Source organism: Equus caballus, chromosome 12 (assembly GCF_041296265.1).
Source record: "Equus caballus isolate H_3958 breed thoroughbred chromosome 12, TB-T2T, whole genome shotgun sequence".
NCBI classification, from domain to species: domain Eukaryota; kingdom Metazoa; phylum Chordata; class Mammalia; order Perissodactyla; family Equidae; genus Equus; species Equus caballus.
Window position 1 is genome coordinate 41,464,159 of NC_091695.1, and position 15,124 is coordinate 41,479,282.

Below are 15,124 nucleotides of genomic sequence, written 5' to 3' on the forward strand. Positions count from 1 at the left end.
AGGGGAAGTGGTGGGAGACGAGGCCGGTGGACGGGGCAGGGCCAAGCCTTACGGGGCCTTGGAGGCTGTTGTAGGAGCAATGCCTTTATCCTGAGGGCTGTGGGAAGGGTCTGATGCCAGCGGGATCCTGGATTCATAATTTCAAAGCAGAACTTAGCCAGCTTCTCTCTGTTATGGGGCATCAGCCGGCCATAGCTGGCTGGAGCCTCTGGGCTCCGAGGACACTGCCGCCATGGTCCCTAAACACGGGGGCCCAGCCGCCCCCACCCCCGCCCCGCGTGGTATAAAACAATTCCCTCGCCCCGGCCAGGGAGGCAGATGACCTTCGCTGGACTCTTTCCATCTCTCGCTTTCATAGAGAAATTACAATTTATAATTGGATGAAATCACGCGGGTGTAATAGCAATGAGAGCCCGCGCTGGAGCCCGGCGTTCACCCCTCCAGCAGGACTCTGTCCTCATCTTCCCTCCTGCCCACCCCCCACCCTGTCCCTTCCCGGGGCCGGCACCCCACCTGCCTGCTCACGCCCTGAGCGTTTTCACCAGGGCCCTGGCCATTCAGGATCCATGTCCCAACGGCCTTGCTGGTGCTTAAATCTCCTAGCTCCTGGGGAAGCTGGTCCCAAGATGGCCCCCCCTTATCCTGTCAACCCCATCAGCCTCAGCCTGCACTCCACCCGGCCAGCAGCCGCCCCTCTCCCCACATGCTCTCCCTGCCGGGCAGGGCGCCCAGTGGGCAGGTGACTCCCCAGTCTGGGTTCTGCGCTTATTAAAACGCACGCCCTAAATATCCTTGGTTTGATTCATAATAGCCCCAGACAACAAGGCTTTCTCGAATCAGCCACCTTCAGCCCTCCAAAGAAAAGTGCCCAGATGCAGCTGCGTCCATCTGGATCCGATTTCAAACCGGAGCTAACCCTCTCAGATGTGTAATAAAGCTCTTTTCCAGCGAGGGCTCCGCAGGGGGAGCGCGGACACCAGCCGGCGGGCCTTCCACCAGCACGCTAATGAGAGGGCTCCAGGTTCTGCAGGCACCGCCGGCCCTGCGCCCAGGGCCCTGTAAAGGGGAGGGTGGCCGCAGGGGCCAGTCGGGGTGTGGAGCCCTGACCTCCTCCTAGGAAGCGGGGTAGTCACAGGAGAGAGGCCGGGGCCGCCACTTCCCCAGTCCCCTGATGGCCCTGCTTCCCACGGCAGGGAAAGGCTGTGCTCGTTCTGGAAGCCGAGCCGAGCCCGCGGTGGCCCAGTTGGCTCCTTTGAATGACATTTAGCCAGAGGAGCAGGTGCTGGGGGAGTGGAGCCAGCTCTGGGCCGGCGGGCGGCCCCTGCACGGCCAGGAGCTCTCAGAACTGCATTTTTCTCTGCCCACCCTTCCACCCCCAGGAAAAGGGAAACCGGGAGCTGCCTGGCCAGCGGTTGCTTATCTGGACTTGCAAAGCGAAGGGAGATGGCTGAGAATAAGCCCAGCCCCCTCCCAACCCAGGGGATGGTGGCGTTGGAGCAAACAGGTTCCTGAGGGCTGGGAGGAGACGGGGCTGCCGCCAGGCTGCCTGTCCCTCCCTGGGCGGCTCCTCGTTTTCCAGGGCTTAATCACTTGTATTGTCTTTTGGCAGGTAAGGAGGCAGGGAGTGGGTGAGACGAAGGACAGACAGCATCAGGGGATGAAGCAGGAATAACCCATCCCTCGCCTCCCCAGCAAGAAAACCTCTCTCCAAACAGGAGCAGCCAAGCGCGACGGAGCACCCCCCCACCCCCGTGCCCCCAGCATCTTCCCATCGAGGGGCATGTGGGGCCTGACAGCTCGGCGGCACCTGTCAGCTGCCCCAGCCCCGCGGAGAACATCCGAGCCCCTCGGCGGGGCAATGGGCCCCCGCCGGCCCCCCGGAGACGCAGCCTGAGTGGCAGGAATACCAATTCCTTGCAGAGTGGCTCCCTCTCAGCTTGTCACGCAAGAACGCTCGCTGCAAGGCAGTGCATTCTGCCAAGTGACTTAAAGGGATTAAAAAAACTTGGTAAAGAAAAGGGGGTAAAAGCCACGCAGAAGCCTTTCAGAGGAGGTGGCGGCCAACAGACAAAAGGGCGAAAGTTGAAAGGGGCCACCCTCCCTGGATGGGCGCCCAACCGTAGGGCATGCCCCGGAAGCAGGGGCCCGGAACACCCTCAGGCCGCACTCGGGAGTCCCGGGGCGCCCCTGCAGGCCCCCCACGCACGCCCCTTGCTCCAAGGGACGAGGCCCACAGCGCCAGTGGCCGAGGATGCGGAGGATGCTACCCCGGCCCCGCAGCCACGTCTAAACGCAGGAGCCTGGCAGTCTGAACGCAGGAGCCCGGCAGAGTGAAGCACTTAGTCTCCGTGTCCTGGGACGCCCCCAGGGCCACCCAAAGCCCCACATCTGTGGTCTGTGCCGCCGGGGCCAGAATGTGTGTGCGGCCCAGGCCCACCTCGACCAGAGGCTGACATCCAGAGCGGCGACCCAGCCAGACCCAGCAGGCTCCAGGGCTGCAGCTCAGAAGGTAAGGGGGACGCAGTTGGGCTCAGAGAGGGCGGAGCGTGGGAGATGCCTGGGGCCTTCCCTCTTCCCAGGCTGGTGGCACCGGGGCATCACAGAGCCCCCCAGCTCTGCAGCTCCACCCCACCCAGCCCACACATGCAGTTCAGAGGCAACTAGTGGCTTCTGCTTGCCAGGGGAGGGGTCATTTGCTACCTGGTGGCCCCCCGTGCTGCTGGGCTCTACCCAGGCTGGGTGGTCCCAGGGTGTAAGGCAGTGGCCGTTCCTGGAGTAAGCTGCCCCCACCACGCCCCCTGCCCTGGTTGGGAGGTCTTGCTTCGAGCCACTCTGAGTTCTGCCCAAAGGGGGCAGCAGTGAGGCCTTGGGGAGGCAGGACCTTTAGTGACCTTGGTCACTGGCCATGGCACCTGCTGCCCTCCAACAGGTGGGAGTCCACAAGTCCCCTCCATCTGGCCTGTCTGTCCCTACCCTGGCCAGGAGGACCCAGGGTGGAGTTGATCCAAGGCCCCCCACCCAAGGCCCTGCTCCTGCTGGCCCTTGGGCATCATCTGTTCTGGCTTCCAGTTCAGCCCCTTTGTTGGTGAAAGTGGCCTGAGGAGCCCAGAGACGAGGCAGTGAGTGCCCCAAGGTCACACAGCAGGCCGTGAGCGTTCCCTCCTTCCTCCCTCCCCGTCGGTCCTGGGAACCGCCAGCGCTGGGTCTAGTTGGGGGCAGGGTCCCGCCTGCGGGGCGGGGCCTCCTCCTCCCCGGCTCCCAGGAGGCCAGGAGGGCGGGCTTGCTCCTCCCCAAACACCAATCCCGGGCCGCCTCTAGCGGGCGGCGCCCTGGGCAGGGCAGGGAAGCCCCAATTCATTACCAAGATGGAAAATGACACTTCCGCGCGCGCTTCCCCAGGAGAGGGGCTGATTTATGACTGCGCCAGGGCCCGGGACATTTGTCAGCGCGGCGCGGCGCGCACGCTGTCTGCGGGGGCATTAATAGCCGTGTTATTAGCCACCGGCGTGAAAGATGCCCTGCGGATCGGCTATTTGCTGTTATTTATTATAAAGGCGCGCCAGCCCGGCAGCGGGGCCGCGAGGCGTCGGGAGCGCGGAGCCCGAGCTCTGCCCCTGCTCAGCGGGCGTCCCCTGCCCAGCGGGCGTCCCCTCCCCGTCCCCACCGACGCCACGGGTGCCCACGCCCCTCCCAGCCCCGGGGGGGGTGGGTAATTCCTGGGGCTGAGGCCGAGCTGGAGGGGCTCAGCCGGCTGCTGCTCGCCAGACCTGAGCCCCAAAGATTTACGCAGATCTGCTCGGCGCCCCCTCTCTGCCTCTGATCAGCTTCCTTCCATCCCAAGGGAGGAAAGCAAAGACGGACAAACCGCGCTGTGGGGGCAGATGGAGGGGCAGTGTGACCTTGGGCACGTCCCTCCCCCTGAGCGTGCTCCCCTTTGTGCACTGGGGTCTCGGGCTGCACAGGGCTGTGGCCCCCTGGGAAGGAGCAGCGTGTGAAGGCTCAGCGTGCAGCAGGTACGCGGCCTCGCCAGCTCCGGCCGTGAGGGGCCTGCCCTCAGAGGGCCAGAGCGGCGGGCAGTCAGTGCCCAGGCTGGAGGAGGATGGAGGGTCCTCTGTCCTGGACCCATCCCTTCCCCTCTCTGGACCTCAACTTTCCCTCCTCTGTAAAAAGCGGATGATCCCCGAGGTCCTTTACCGCCCAGATTCCAGGGTCCTGAGGGGGGGTTCCACCCCAGGCATATCTGTGGGGGTGGGAGGGAGGGGGCCTCTCAAAGAAAGTGGGGCCAGCCTCTGTCTCCAGGCGTCAGACCTACGGCTGGGCAGTGCCAGGCTGGCCACCCCCACATCAGAGGAGACGAGCGGGGACAGCCAGGGGTCTCGCCCGGGGTTGCTCCCTCTGGGGCTGGGGATCGATCACCCCACTGGGCAGCTGAGGGGGCAGGTAAGATACCTGGCAGGGGAGGAGCACTGGACAACGAGTCTGAGGCCTGGGTCTGTGTCCAGCCCCTCTTCCACTTCTGCACAATTCAGATCAGTCTCTGTGCCTCTTTGGGCTGGCGTGGCGAGGACACCTGGGTCATCATTACCTCCTAGGGTGCGGCTGAAGGAGGCTAGCCTCCCTCTTTTCTCCCACTGCCCGGTCCTGGGTTTCAGGTTCTGGGGCCTCCCTTTTGGCGTCTCCATTCATTCATTCATTCATTCGCTTATGAGCACCACCTGTGCCAGGCTCTGTGCAGGCCAGTGAGCAGGACAGAACGCATCCTGACTCGTAAGAGTTTACATTCTAGTGGGGGGGGGGGGGGGGGTTGGGCAACCAACTCGTGATAAATAAATAGGGGGTCTCGCTGGGAGCAGGGCCTACATGTGGAGGATGCTACACAGCTCCTGGGCACCGCCCCCCCACCACCCCGCCAGCCCCAAGCCTCTGCTTTATTCTCAGTAAGCAGTACCACCCCGAATCTGTCCCAGTCGCCCAGCTCCCCTCTCGGCCCCTGGCTGCCAGGATCTCGCTGGCTGGGAGAAGCCCCCGCCCTCTTCTCTGGGGCTGTCACCAGCCCTGTCACCTAGGGGTGCTGCCCTCTCTCTTCCTTGCTCCCAGCCGTCCCCAGAATAAAGGCCCTCGGGCCGCTCTCCTGCCTTCTGAGATTCCCCTGGCCTCTCCTTTTTCCTTCCCAAAAGGAACTAAGCCTCAGTCTAGGCAGTTTTACTAAAAAATGCACACAGACAGACAGAAATATCAGGGCAGGAACGTCTTATTAAATAATGCCAGAGAGAGAAAGAAACAAAATTACATGTGTCTCCTTTCATCCCCCCACCCCCTCCTGGCCCTGAATAGTTTAATATCGAACACTGTTATCAATATAATTAACCTCCTCAGACGCGATTTTAAAGTCTTGTTTTTTAAAGTGATTTGCATTTCTGAAGTTCAGGACATCCCGCTGCCAGCCCCGCCCAGCCGGCCCACGCGGGGAGGTGAACTCGAGGCACTGTTGTAGTGTATTTGCATACCTGTGTGCAATTACCGCCGGTGATAAAAGCCGATGCATAATGCATGCAGCATGAAATTAGAAAAATAATTAACTTTAGGTTTTAAAAGCATCCCCACCCCACCCCCCACGCATTACAAGTTCTTGATGGCACCAGGAGAGGAGAGGAGAGGCAAAGGTGTGCAGGGCAGGGTTGGAAGGGCCTTGAGGGTCATGGCATCTGGTCCCCTGCCCGTGGAGGTGTCTCCGGTGGGCCCCGACAGGCCAGGGCAAGAGCAGCCCCAGCGGTGGCCTGAACAAGGGCTCGGAGAAGTCCCAAGTCCCTCTCCGGGCCCCCAGTTCACATCTCTCCCCAGGCCTGTCCCTGCCTCTCAACACTCCTCCCTCCCTCTCTCGGCTTGTAGCTGAGCCCCAGAGGTAGTGCTGGCTGCAGGGGTGGGGGAAGATGTGGGGCCCCCTCCTTAATTTAAACACAGGTTTGTGAGGGACCCAGCACGGGTGTGGAGCTCCCTGCCTGATGGGGGAGGCCCCTGCTCCCTGTGGGCCCAGGGTCCCCCTGAGGCTGAGAAATTGCTTCAGCCCCCAGGCTGCCCTGCGCGCCTCGCCCCTGCCCAGGGACCCTGCTCTGCCAGGAAGGGCCTGTGGGCCTGGCACGGTTTAGGGAGAACACAGTGAATTCCTCTCGCTGGAGGGAGGGGCTGGGAGGATGGGCTTCCTTCTGTCTGAGCGAGGCCCAGCTCACCTGTCTCTGGCCTCCCTCTTTCTCAAGCTCAGCCAAGACAGGTGGCTAGCCATCCTGAGTGGGTCACAGGAGGACCCTGGGGTCCCTCCTGGGACAGGGTGGGGCAGCTCCTCTTTCCTAAGCCACTGGGGTCCATGCTGGGCTCTCTGCACAACACCTCCCTTGTCATCCTCCCAGGAGAGTCGGGTTCACGGCAACATGTTACATATGGGGAAACTGAGTCCCAGAGAGGTGTCATGGCGGGTCACACAGCTGGGGGCCGGTGAGGCCAGATTCGAACCTAGCCCTGTTGTCCTTTCTCCCTCTCTAGTCCACATGCCTCCTTCATGGCATCCGGAATTCTCTGATCCCTAAAGTGGGGCTGAGATGGTGCCTGGCACTTTCGGGGACCCGGCCTCAGGATGTCCCCACACGACTGCCTTCACTGATGAACAGGAAGGCAGGCCAGGGCTCAGAGGCCGGGGGAGGCCTGTCCAGTCCTCCCTCTCCTGCCTGGGACCCCCAGCTCCTTCCAGAAATGTGCCCCCTCCCCTGCTCAGCCCCTGGTGTGCTCACATCTAACTGCCCCCCCCCACCCAAGGAGCCTGGCGCCATCCCCACCCAGCATGCCAGGGCCTTGGGTCCTCCAGCTGCCCCCTGCAAGCTGCCGTCACTCCAACTCCCCTGAGAGGACCCCCCCGAGGGCCCTGGGCCTCTGGCAGCCCAGCGTGATGGGAGTTGGGAAGATACCGGGCAGGGCACTGGGAGGCCAGGGGTCTCCACCAGGGAGGCACTGCCATCCAGATGGTAGATATTTACAGATGTTACTTAGCACCTACTACCACCGGTCAGATGGGTGTGGGAACAGAGCTGGACACGGACTTAGCCTTGTGGAGGGTCAGGGAAAGCTTCGCAGAGGGGGCGTCTCAGCTGAGGGTGAGGGAAGGAGTAGAAGCTAGCCTGGAGAGGCATGAGTCGGGGAGGGTGTGTTGGGGTCCAAGGAGCAGCAACAGCACGTGCAAAGGCCCGGAGAAAGCACAAGGGAGTGTGGGGCCTTCAGGAACTGGGAGTGGACTGCGTCTCAGAGTTCCGGGGTGACGGAGGCAAGAGCGGAGTTGTGGGCCCCACCCATTCACATCCCCTCCCTGGGCCTGGATGGCCCCCCATAAGGGAGGGGCTGGAGCAGCCTGGCGTCACACAGGAGGGAGCTGGCGTGGAGGAGCCAGCTTTGTGTGGCCTGGATGTAGGGTCAGTGCTTCCACCCTAGCTGCTTGGAGGTGGGACTCAGCATGTACAATTTGACGGGGGTTGGGGGGGTGGGGGGCCAGCATCCTAGTGACCGACAAGGAGTCCATGCCAGGAAGCAGCTTGGCCTGCAGGCTCCCATCTACCCTGAAGGCACGGCAGGGGCAGGGGCCCGAAAAAGGGGTTCCTGGAGAGCAGAAGAAAGAGACAGGCAGTTAACACAGAGCCTAGACTGGTGTGCCTGGGACAGTCACAGAATTACAGCATCTTTTAAACCTCATGCATCCGGTACATACAGATTGCGCTCATAAGTATTATCTTCATGCATATTATCTCGCTGACTCCTCAATAATAAGTTCCCCTGTAAGGGAAACTATTAAGACCACGTTTATAGATGAGGAAACAGAAGCTCAGAGAGGGCAAGCAACTTGCTCAAGATCGCACAGCCTGGAAGTGGCAGAGGCAGGACTCGAACCCAGGTTTCTCTGTCCTGGAAGCTGGCAGGAGCTAGTGACTGATGGAGAATGCCACGAATGATGGCCCAGGTGCCCCCTTGGCTAATAGGGGTCTGGATACCTTCAGTCTGAGCCAGCTCACTGCTCCCCTCCCCTGCCCCCCGTGGCACATGAAGGTTCCTGCTGTCAGTCACAGAGTTGGCAGGTCATAACTCGCACTGCGCTGAAGTCTGCGGGATCCGGGCAACAGTGACAAGTCACCCCGTAAAAGACGGGCGATTTACCAGGTTTAACTTGATGGCCACATAAACCATCAGACACACAACAAAGGAATAAAAAAGCTGCCTGGCACCCAGGCACTTAAAAGGCTCCCAGTGAGGTATGCTCTCCTCCCACCCCGGCCCCCAGGCCCCGCCCCACTTTCCTGGAGCAGAGGGCTTAGCTTCGTGGCCTTGGGGAGGGGGCGGCCAGGAAGACTGGAGCCAGAGATGGATGAGGCCTGCAGACAGGGGAACGGGGAGGCCTTGGGTCCCTGCCTCCCAGGTGCTTCTTGGTTATCCATCAGGCATCTCTGAAAGGTGCAATTTAGACTCTATTAGGATGCTGGGGCCTCTGGAGGCTGAGGGCTGTGGCCATGAGCAGAGCGGGCACCAGGAACTGAGGTCCATGCTGCAGCACGCCGTGGCTGGCCTTGGTATTGACCTGAACGAGTCTGCCCCCTGCTCGGGGCCCTGCTCTGGGATGGCAAGCCTGGAGGCCACCCACATCCCTTGTGCCAGGACTCAGCAGCTGATAGACCAAGGAGGGTGTGTGGCCTCTGGCCAGATGCTGGGGCCCAGGCAGAGGCTCTCCTGGGCTCATATTTGACCCCCGAGCCCAAGGCAAGGTGGCCTTCGAGCAGGCCTGTGCCTTCCTGTCCCCAGCACCTGCCCTGGCCCTGCCTCTGCTCACGAGCAGCTTGAGACGGGACCTCCAGGCTCCATAACCATGTGGCTCTGGCTCCGTGCAGAGAAAGGGCAGCTGGAAACCTGGGATGGCTGTGACCTTGGACGGGCCCCTCGCCTCTCTGAGCCCCAGGCTGCTCAGCTGTAAAATGAGACTGAGGACCTGTGTGTATGTGACAGGTGGACCCAGGAGAAGCATGTGCCCGTGAAGGGGGATGGGTGAGGCCTGGCTGGAGGGGTCACCCTCACGCCTGGGTTTATTCCTGTCCTCTGAAGGCTGGTGTGTCCGGGTCTGTGTGACCATCCCCTGCCTCAAGCCCGCCTCTGGTGTACTTTGCGCCAGTGCCCTGCCCAGTCCCGGAAGTAATGAGAGGAGGGAGTCAGTGGTCGGATGAGGGCTGGGCAGCCTTGGATGCCCACGTTCCACCTGGATTTACAGGGTGACTCTCTGTGCCGCTGAGGGGAGGAGGGCCTGGCGACCATGCCGCAAGTCTCCGGCTGGGAGATGAGAGGAGAGGAGCGAACAGGGCTGCCTGGTCAGGGAAATGAAGACCACAGCCAGGGCCAGCCCCGTGGCCGAGTGGTTAAAGTTCCGTGCGCTCTGCTTCGGCGGCCTGGGGTTCACGGGTTCGGATCCTGGGTGCAGACCTACTCCACTCATCAGCCATGCTGTGGAGGCATCCCACACACAAAGCAGAGGAAGACTGGCAGGGATGTTAGCTCAGGGCTAATCTCCCACAAGCAAAAAAAAAAAAAAAAAGATTGGCACGGATGTTAGCTCAGGGCTAATCTTCCTCAAGCAAAAAAAAAAGAAAAAGAGGAAGATTGACAATGGATGTTAGCTCAGGGTGAATCTTCCTCACCAAAAAAAAAAGATGACAGCCAAATCCACGGAGAGCCAGGAGCTCATGGGCAGGAAGCAAAAACCCCCTCCGAGTCCCAAGGGGCAGGATGTGGGTGGGCTCGTGGGTGGGCTGGGGCCAGGCTCCAGGAAGCAGTCAAGAATAAGCAGCCCAGTGTCCTCGGTCCCTCAGCCCCTCAGCCAGTGGCCACTGGTGGGAGGGGGCTTGAGCTGCCTTCAGGGGCCCAGAGTGTCCGGCACAGTCCATCAGCCCCCTTCTCCCAGCTTCCAGTAGGACCTCGCCCCCCCCCCGGCTCCGTGCACAGGCCCTGGGTGCTCTTCCCCCTTGCTCTCATGGCTTCCAGCCAGGTGCCCTCGACCTGCTTGGGTCCACCTCATGGATGAAGCCTCAGGCTGTGCACAGGCTCTGAGCGGGTGAGCGCCTTAACTGCGGGCAGAGCCCCAGCTCGCTCCAGAAGGCCTTGGAGCGGCCCAGCCAGCTGGGCAAAGGCCCTGTAGACAAAAAGGGGCAGAAGTGCATGGAGAGGGGAGCGGCCGGAGGCACCCTGCTTTGTTCAGTCTCTCTGTGCCTGGGTGGTCACAGACGCCAAGCCACACCAGGCCCACGCAGCCCATGGTCCCTGCCCTCAAGTATGCCGTGAGCCTAGTGGTCAGGACTCTGGCCTGTGGCCCAGGCGGCCTGGGTTCCTCCTCACCACTTCTCAGGTGGTCTTGAGTAAGTTAACACTTCTGAGTTTCCATTTTCTCATCTGTTATATGGGAATAAGAAGGGCGCTGATCTCAGGTTTGCTGGGAGGATTAAATGACTTAAATATTTGTAAAGTTCTGGGTGAGGTCTTTATATAGCGCGAGCTACCATCCCACCAGAAGGAATCCTAAGTCGCTAGAACAGGGGCTGGCACGTGGTAGGTGCTCAGTGAAGATCTGTTGAGGGTGCCTGGATGGACAGATGCATGAATGGATGAGTGAGTGGGTGGGTGGGTGGGTGGATGGAATGGATGGGTGGGTGAATAGATGGGTGGGTGGGTGGATGGATAAGTGAGTGGGTAGATGGATGGATGAGTGGGTGGGTGGGTGGATGGATGAAGGGATGGATGGATGGATGGGTGGATGGATAGGTAAATAGGTGAGTGGGTGGATGGATGGAGGGGTAGGTGGATGGACAGATGGATGGGTGGGTGGGTGGGTGGATGGATGGATGGATGGATGGGTGGATGGGTAGATGGATGGATGGATAGATGGATGGATAGATGGATGGATGGTTGGATGGGTGGGTAGATGAACGGGTGGAGCAGAGGGAAGCTCCATATCTGGCATCAGAAAATCTGGTAGGGGAGGGGACATCTGAGCCAGGTCCTGGAGGGTGAGGGAAGAGCAGTTTGCTAGATGGAGAGGATCAGTCCAGGAACAGAGAGGGACAGAGAAGGGAGGAGGGTTTAACATGGCTGAGAAACAGAGATGCTTGGTCCCTGGGGCACAGGAGTGAGGTCCCCACTGACTCATTCGGTGAGGGGGGTCCCGATTCTGCTCTGCACACCAGCGCCGCCCTCGGCTCAGACTCCCAGAGGCCATCGTGTGCCACCATCAAAAACCCTTCGTGAACTTAGTTATCGGGCAGACCTTTGCCAGCTGCGTGAAGACGCCGTTTCCACTGAGGTTGAAAAGATAATTTCTCTTTAATTGATTTTTTTTTACCACTACGAACAGTAAAATAATGTGAGAAAGATCTATGCTGCAATTTTTCCATTTGTGAGAACCGAAATTACACCTTGCAGACAATCCCCTCAGAGCGTGGATCCCTCCCTTCTTTCATTTGTCCCATTTCTTTAAATGCAAGGAAACAGAAGTTTTTTTCAAAGTAGCTGAAAGTTTGGTGATTCGGGGCGGCGGGGTGGGGCAAGGTGTTGGAATAATTCCCCACACAACACAGAACGCAGAGCTAAGATGGGGACCTCTGACAGCCAGAGACTGCTGTAAATCCACACAAGAAATCCGTTCTGTTGACGCCTCATCCTTCCGTCTATAATATGCAGGAGTGACAAACAGGACGTGTTGTTTTCACACCAGACAATGAAGCTCCTCGCTCTCCCCGGCCCGCCGGTGACGACGGCAGCGGCGGCGGCTTCTTTCTTGCAGGTGCTACTGACGCCTCCCTTTGGAGCTCGCAGGCCTCCCCGAAACAAGCCTTCCCTTCAAACCCTGGGTCTGAGCCAGCTGGGAACGCGTGGTCCCTGTTCCAGTGAGAAACAGTGGCTCTGAATCCATAAAACACGCACTAAATACCTCCCGTCAACAGTGACCGGCCACTTTTAGCGTTAGCCATAAAGACGGGCTTAGTGGGTAATCTTGAAAGAAGAAAAAGAAACTTCGGCATGGCGCTCACTAAATAACCTCCCCCGAGGCTCACATCACAGTCTAGGAGGGCGGGCAGCATCTGCTCCTGCGAGATTTAACGTCAGCCAGGTGTCGTTCGAGGCCCACCCCAGCCAGAGCGATCACCTGTGACGTAAGCTGGGCACAGGATGGGTCAAGGTGCACGCACCTCAAGACTCGACCTCTGCTCTGCGGCCCCGGCTGCGGCCACCCCTCGGTGGCAGGAGGGTGGGCCCCACGACTCTCACTGCATGTGTCTTGTTCTCCTTGCAGGTGTCGAGGCTCCAAGTCAGGTGTGGCCGGGCTCCCGCAGCCATCCACCATGGTGGTGGCACATCCCGCCGCCACCGCCACCACCACGCCCGCTGCCACCGTCACAGCCACCGTCGTGATGACCACGGCTACCATGGACCTGCGGGACTGGCTGTTCCTCTGCTACGGGCTCATCGCCTTCCTCACGGAGGTCATCGACAGCACCACCTGCCCCTCCGTGTGCCGCTGCGACAACGGCTTCATCTACTGCAACGACCGGGGGCTCACCGCCATCCCCACCGACATCCCTGACGACGCCACCACCCTCTACCTGCAGAACAACCAGATCAACAACGCCGGCATCCCCCAGGACCTCAAGACCAAGGTCAACGTGCAGGTCATCTACCTGTACGAGAACGACCTGGACGAGTTCCCCGTCAACCTGCCCCGTTCTCTGCGGGAGCTCCACCTGCAGGACAACAACGTGCGCACCATCGCCAGGGACTCGCTGGCCCGCATCCCACTGCTGGAGAAGCTGCACCTGGATGACAACTCCGTGTCCACCGTCAGCATCGAGGAGGACGCCTTCGCCGACAGCAAGCAGCTCAAGTTGCTCTTCCTGAGCCGGAACCACCTGAGCAGCATCCCCTCGGGGCTGCCCCGCACGCTGGAGGAGCTGCGGCTGGACGACAACCGCATCTCCACCATCCCCCTGCACGCCTTCAAGGGCCTCAACAGCCTGCGGCGCCTGGTGCTCGACGGCAACCTGCTGGCCAACCAGCGCATCGCCGACGACACCTTCAGCCGTCTGCAGAACCTCACCGAGCTCTCGCTGGTGCGCAACTCGCTGGCTGCCCCGCCCCTCAACCTGCCCAGCGCCCACCTGCAGAAGCTCTACCTGCAAGACAACGCCATCAGCCACGTCCCCTACAACACGCTGGCCAAGATGCGCGAGCTGGAGCGCCTGGACCTGTCCAACAACAACCTCACCACGCTGCCCCGCGGCCTGTTCGACGACCTGGAGAACCTGGCACAGCTGCTGCTCCGGAACAACCCCTGGTTCTGCGGCTGTAACCTCATGTGGCTGCGGGACTGGGTGAAGGCTCGGGCGGCCGTGGTCAACGTGCGAGGCCTCATGTGCCAGGGCCCCGAGAAGGTGCGGGGCATGGCCATCAAGGACATCACCAGCGAGATGGATGAGTGCTTCGAGACGGGGTCCCAGGGCGGTGCGGCCAACGCCGCCGCCAAGACCACGGCCAGCAACCACGCCTCGGCCACCACACCCCAGGGCTCGCTCTTCACCCTCAAGGCCAAGCGGCCAGGGCTGCGCCTCCCCGACTCCAACCTTGACTACCCCATGGCCACGGGCGATGGGGCCAAGACCCTGGTGATCCACGTGAAGCCCCTGACGGCGGACTCCATCCGCATCACATGGAAGGCCACGCTCCCCGCCTCCTCCTTCCGGCTCAGCTGGCTGCGCCTGGGCCACAGCCCGGCCGTGGGCTCCATCACAGAGACCCTGGTGCAGGGGGACAAGACAGAGTACTTGCTCACGGCCCTGGAGCCCAAGTCCACCTATATCATCTGCATGGTCACCATGGAGACAGGCAACACCTACGTGGCCGACGAGACCCCCGTGTGTGCCAAGGCGGAGACGGCCGACAGCTACGGCCCCACCACCACGCTCAACCAGGAGCAGAACGCAGACCCCATGGCGGGCCTGCCCCTGGCGGGTATCATCGGGGGCGCGGTGGCCCTTGTCTTTCTTTTCCTGGTCCTGGGGGCCATCTGCTGGTACGTGCACCGGGCCGGCGAGCTGCTGACCCAGGAGCGGGCGTACAACCGGAGCAGCCGGAAAAAGGACGACTATATGGAGTCGGGGACCAAGAAAGATAACTCCATCCTGGAAATCCGCGGCCCCGGGCTGCAAATGCTGCCCATCAACCCTTACCACGCCAAAGAGGAGTACGTGGTCCATACCATCTTCCCCTCCAATGGCAGCAGCCTCTGCAAGGGCACGCACACCATCGGCTACGGCACCACGCGAGGCTACAGGGACGGCGGCATCCCTGACATTGACTACTCCTACACATGATGCCAGCCTCCGGGCCGCCCCCGCCCCGGCTCCCGCCGTCCTCCTGGTGTGGTGATGACGTGGCTTTGCCCAGCCTGCTGCCGTCCGACGACAGAGCAAGGAAAAGAAATTCCATGATGACTTTCCCAGCAGAAAGCAGAGTTTGGGGAGGGTTGATGATTTTGTAGAACACGGCCGTGAAAAACGCAATTTTTTTTAAAGCATAGAAGGCAGAAGGGGGATTTGACGCAGCCGAAGACATAATTTATACGGAATTATGCCAGTTGAGGAGGGAAAAACTAAAAATAATATTGCAGGAAGGGTTGGGCCAGGGTTTTATTTTTTTTCCCCGAACTGGAAAGATACTACCTGGACCACATCTGTGTGCGCCTCATGGTCTGTTCAGGGCCGTCACAAAAGAACCGTCAGAGGGAAGCAGCCGCCACCAGAGGCCCCACGCAGCTCTCGCTGCCGGCTGCTCGCTGGCGACGACACGATAGAAGGTTTTCAGGCTCCTCACAAAGGAGACGGGGAAGAAAAGATCTTTCGCTACAGAGATGCTGTCCTGAAACCTCTTCCGCGGTTCTTTCCATCTCGTTTCCCTTCCAGATTTGCAGAAATATCGCGTCTTTCAATGCATCCTTTGAACAACAATGTAGTCGATTAAAAAACACACTTTCTTTTCCCGTGCTGAAGCCCTCTTCGTTTCCACG

General features: G+C 60.6%; 2 protein-coding genes across 3 annotated transcripts in view; one reads left to right on the plus strand and one right to left on the minus strand.

The window, feature by feature from the left end:
• The window catches only part of FLRT1 (fibronectin leucine rich transmembrane protein 1), a 76,079-nt gene extending 60,982 nt beyond the window's left edge, over positions 1 to 15,097 (plus strand). Inside the window, exons 2-3 of the mRNA XM_023654278.2 lie at positions 1,610 to 2,509; positions 12,359 to 15,097. Coding sequence (XP_023510046.1) covers positions 12,408 to 14,432 — 2,025 coding nt within the window. The 5' untranslated portion in view covers positions 1,610 to 2,509; positions 12,359 to 12,407 and the 3' untranslated portion in view covers positions 14,433 to 15,097. The remainder of the gene's footprint in view (positions 1 to 1,609; positions 2,510 to 12,358) is intronic.
• The window catches only part of MACROD1 (mono-ADP ribosylhydrolase 1), a 146,192-nt gene that overhangs the window by 92,601 nt on the left and 38,467 nt on the right, over positions 1 to 15,124 (minus strand). The window lies entirely within an intron of this gene.